Genomic DNA, 4,018 nt, shown 5'->3' on the forward strand with positions numbered 1-4,018 from the left:
TTTGCTTCTCCTGGTGCTCTTTGTAGAGCCGACCCAGAAAGAGCCCCCCACGGGGAGGGATGCTGGGATCATGCCGCCAGGGGGCTGGGATTGGGGGCTGCTGGGATTCTTGTTGGAGCCTTCTGTGTGGTCGGAAGGAGTACCTGACGCCGGAACTGCTTGTGCAAAAAGGAATAGTTTAATTTCTAAAGCAGGAGCGAGGAAGGCGTGGGGAGAGGGAATGAGGAGAGTCCAAACAGGAGAAGGGACTTGGAGAGCAGGGGGAGGGAGCCGAGAAGACAGGGAGACCTATAGGAGCACCCCCAGGGCTGCGGGGGAGGGGGGGGTTACTGAGGCCTCTCCTGCGATCTCGCAGGGGACCAGAAAGACCACCAGGGAAGCCACGGATGGCCGCCTCCACATAATGACATGCTGAGCGCGGACTGTGGGGTTGAGGGCCACCGTTCCGAGGGACAGAGGGCGGTGCCCGCAAACTGGGGGGCGGCCGAGGGGAGCGAGGGCGGCGTTTGCAGGCGTTGTGCTGCATCCCAGGGAGACGCACGGCTTTCGGCCGAAGCAGCCACATCAGGCTCGCCCGGCAGAGCTGCGGGTACTGGCGGGAGGGAGACCGGCGGAAGGGAGCATTCTGGCCGCAGGCTGCTCCTGCGCGAGCCGGGCGGGACTCGGAGGCTGGAGTGATGTCCGGACAGGATGCTTCTCGTCACCGTCTCTTCCCACCGCCTCGCAGCTCCTAAGCGGGACCGTGAAGAACGAGAAGTCGGACCCCAGGCTGCACCTGAGAAACGACGACCGCATCACGCTGGAGGGCTCCACCAAGGAGAAGATGAACAACCTGTCCATCCTGCTGCGGGACCTGGACTTCGGCGACACGGGCCGCTACACCTGCCACGTGCGGAACCCCAAGGAGAAGGACCTGCAGCACCAGGCCACCATCTTCCTCCAAGTGGTCGATAAGCGTACGCCGGACGGGGTGCGGGGCGGGGGGGACGGGGTGCCCTTGCCGCGTTCCGATGAAGTGGGAACCTGGGCCACGTGTGGTCTGAGCCTGGAGTCAGTCCTCGGAGGCAGGTCTGTCCCCCCTCTTGCTCTCTGGAGGCCACCCTCTGGGTGCTCAGCCTGTCCCTAGGGAGAGGGGAAAGGCACCCAGTCTGCGGGCACGGCTGAGTGCCAGGCGCCGAGCGAGGCGCCCTCATGTGGCTCCTCTGCCTCCCATGCTTCTTCAAGCCCATGGTCCCGTCACGTGACAGACTCATTCACCCACTTGCAGCCCATGCTCATTGAGCCCCTGCCTGTGGCAGGCATTGCTCTGGGCGAGGCGGTAGCAGGCACAGGATGGACACGTTATTTTCTTATTTTGATACTTATTTGTTTATTATTATTTTTAAAATATATTTTTATTGATTTCAGAGAGGAAGGGAGAGGGAGAGGGAGATAGAAACATCAATGATGAGAGAGAATTATTGACTGGCTGCCTCCTGCACACCCCCTACTGGGATCGAGCCTGCAACCCGGGCATGTGCCCTGACCAGGAACTGAACCTGGGACCCTTCAGTCCACAGTCCGACGCTCTATCCACTGAGCCACACTGGCCAGGGCGAGGCAGACAAATTCTTGCCCATATGGAGAGTACCTTCTATTGGAAGAGACATCTAGAAAACAGAATAGAGAGGAACGTTCTATTGTATCAGAGAACAGGGCCAGTGTTATGGGGAGAAAGGACCATGAGCAGGGAAGCAGGTGGTGCTAGCAGGGTCGCTCGGGGAGGCCTCGCTGGCGAGGGCATCAGAAGGAGGAGGGAGGAGGCTGTGAGGAGGTCTTTGGGAGGAGAGTCCCAGCATTGGGTGGGAGGGAGGACGAGTCAGATTAGGCCAGACTCTGGGGGCTGTGTGAGGGTGGGGAGCGGGCTTCTCTCTGCGGGCTCTGAGCAGGACATTCAGTGCTGGAGGTCACTCTGCTGCTGGGCCCAGAGCAGATGGTGGCCGGTCAGGGGCTGCGACCAACATCCTCGCCAGATGTCCAGATGGCCGTGGTGGCCAGAGGTCGGCTTCCGGAATTGTCTTGGAGTTAGGGCATCGGGGTTCTCAGGGGCGTGGAGACGGCGTGAGGAACAGAGGGGTTGAGGACGCACAAGGATTGTGGTTGGAGCAGCTGGAGAGATGGGAGAGGCTGTGGGTGGGGCAGGTGATGGAGCCAGGAGGTCACTCTCCAGAGGAGAGACAGGCGAGGGGTTCCATGACCTGCTCAGGGCCACCAGCCTGGGAGTGACACTGAGACCTGCAGTTGGAAGCCGGCGGACTCCCTAGTTCTCCCGCCACGGGAGACACAGGGAATCTTAACTTTCTCTGCTCAGGGAAAGGCCCCAGAGAGAGGCCACGCTTCTCACGTGGCGCTCGGGGGTCCTGAGTCTGAATTCTTCAGAACCTGAGCCTTGGGAGGACGCGTGTGGTGGGGGGAGAGGACGTGGGGCTCCTTTGCGTGGCCCCATGTCCCAGCTTCTCTGCTCCATCCCTAAAGCTTGGCCCTGGGGGGGGGGTAGGAGCACAGGTGGACATCCCAGACACGGGTCGGAGGCTGTGTCCGCCTTGGACGGCCACCATGCTCGGCTCCGGGTGACCCCGCGCCCCTGTCTGTCCCCCTCCCCCCTCCCTGCCAGTGGAGGAAGTGGACAACACGCTGACACTCATCATCCTGTCGGTGGTGGGCGGCGTCGTTGGGCTCCTGGTCCTCATCCTGCTGATCAAGAAGCTAGTCACCTTCATCCTCAAGAAGACCCAGGAAAAGAAGTAAGTGGCTCCATCGCCGCCTGTCCCTCCACCCACTCGCCCGTGGGTGCCCCAGCATCCTCTGGGGCCACTGTCCTTCCCCTTCCATCGCCCTCCTCCTTCCATCCGCCCTCCCCCTTCCATCGCCCTCCTCCTTCCATCGCCCTCCCCCTTCCATCGCCCTCCTCCTTCCATCACCCTCCTCCTTCCATCACCCTCCTCCTTCCATCCTCCCTCCTCCTTCCATCCATCCTCCTCCTTCTATGGTCCTCCTCCTTCCATCCACCCTCCTTCTCCATTTTCCTCCTCTTTCCATCTGCCTTCCTCCTTCCATTGTCCTCCTCCTTCCATCCGCCCTCCTCCTTCCATCCGCCTGTCCCATGCCGCCTTTCTAGCCCCGCCAGGTGCTCCCGGCTCCCCGCTCCCGCACTAACCGCTCCCTCTTCCTGCCGCCAGGAGGTTTCTGTGGCGGCTGCTCAGTTCCCCGAGGGCAGGAGTGCAGCCTGGGGCTCCTCACCCCACTGTCTTCTGCCCACCCCGTTAGCCTCCCTCTTTCTACTTGTGTCGCCCTAACCCAAGGCTCTAGTCAAGGGTTTAGGAGTCCCTCCCTTTTCAAGTCGGAGAAAAGGTAAGAGTCCATGTGCAGAAGCTGCGGGGGGAGACCTTCTAGGGAGATGGGAGTGTTCCTGGGAGATTCTGAAAATCCCCTGGGAGACAAAGAAACCCACAGGGGCAGGTGCTGCCCCCTGGAGGCCCATAGGGAAGGGGCGATGTCTTCCCCCCTATTTCTCCCCCAGGGCCTCCTGCCACCCCCCAGCCCAGAGCCTCCTGCTCCTTCCACTGCTGGGGGCAGGGAGCAGGGGCTGCTGGGTCCCCTCGGCACACCGCCCGCCCCAGGTGGGCACAGCCTGGGAGGACCTGGTTAGATTCCCTCAGCACTGACACCTGCGGACAGGGCCTGACAGCTGCCTCCTGCCATGTTGAGGCGACTGGTGAGGGCCTTCCCTGGGCAGGCGCTCGCCAGCTCTTCCTGCCGCCACAGAGAAGGGGCGCTGGTCCATCCACAGACCACAGGCGGGCACAGGGACAGGGGGAGGGCTTGGCCTCTGGCTTCTTTAGCTCTTTAAAGGCCAGTGAGAGGACTGGGCATAGGGCCCACAGCCTCCCATCACTGCTCCGTCCCCCATCACTGCTCCACCCCCGTCACTGCTCCCTCCCCCATTACTGCTCCATCCCCCCCGCTCCCCTCACAGTGC

General features: G+C 62.1%; 1 protein-coding gene across 1 annotated transcript in view; it reads left to right on the forward strand.

Annotated features, from left to right (window-relative positions):
- The window catches only part of SCN4B (sodium channel, voltage gated, type IV beta subunit), a 22,765-nt gene that overhangs the window by 12,531 nt on the left and 6,216 nt on the right, over nt 1–4,018 (forward strand). The window contains exons 4-5 of the mRNA XM_014539981.1: nt 728–956; nt 2,654–2,783. Coding sequence (XP_014395467.1) covers nt 728–956; nt 2,654–2,783 — 359 coding nt within the window. The remainder of the gene's footprint in view (nt 1–727; nt 957–2,653; nt 2,784–4,018) is intronic.

The sequence above is a fragment of the Myotis brandtii genome, unplaced genomic scaffold (assembly GCF_000412655.1).
Source record: "Myotis brandtii unplaced genomic scaffold, ASM41265v1 scaffold105, whole genome shotgun sequence".
Classification (NCBI taxonomy): Eukaryota; Metazoa; Chordata; class Mammalia; order Chiroptera; family Vespertilionidae; genus Myotis; species Myotis brandtii.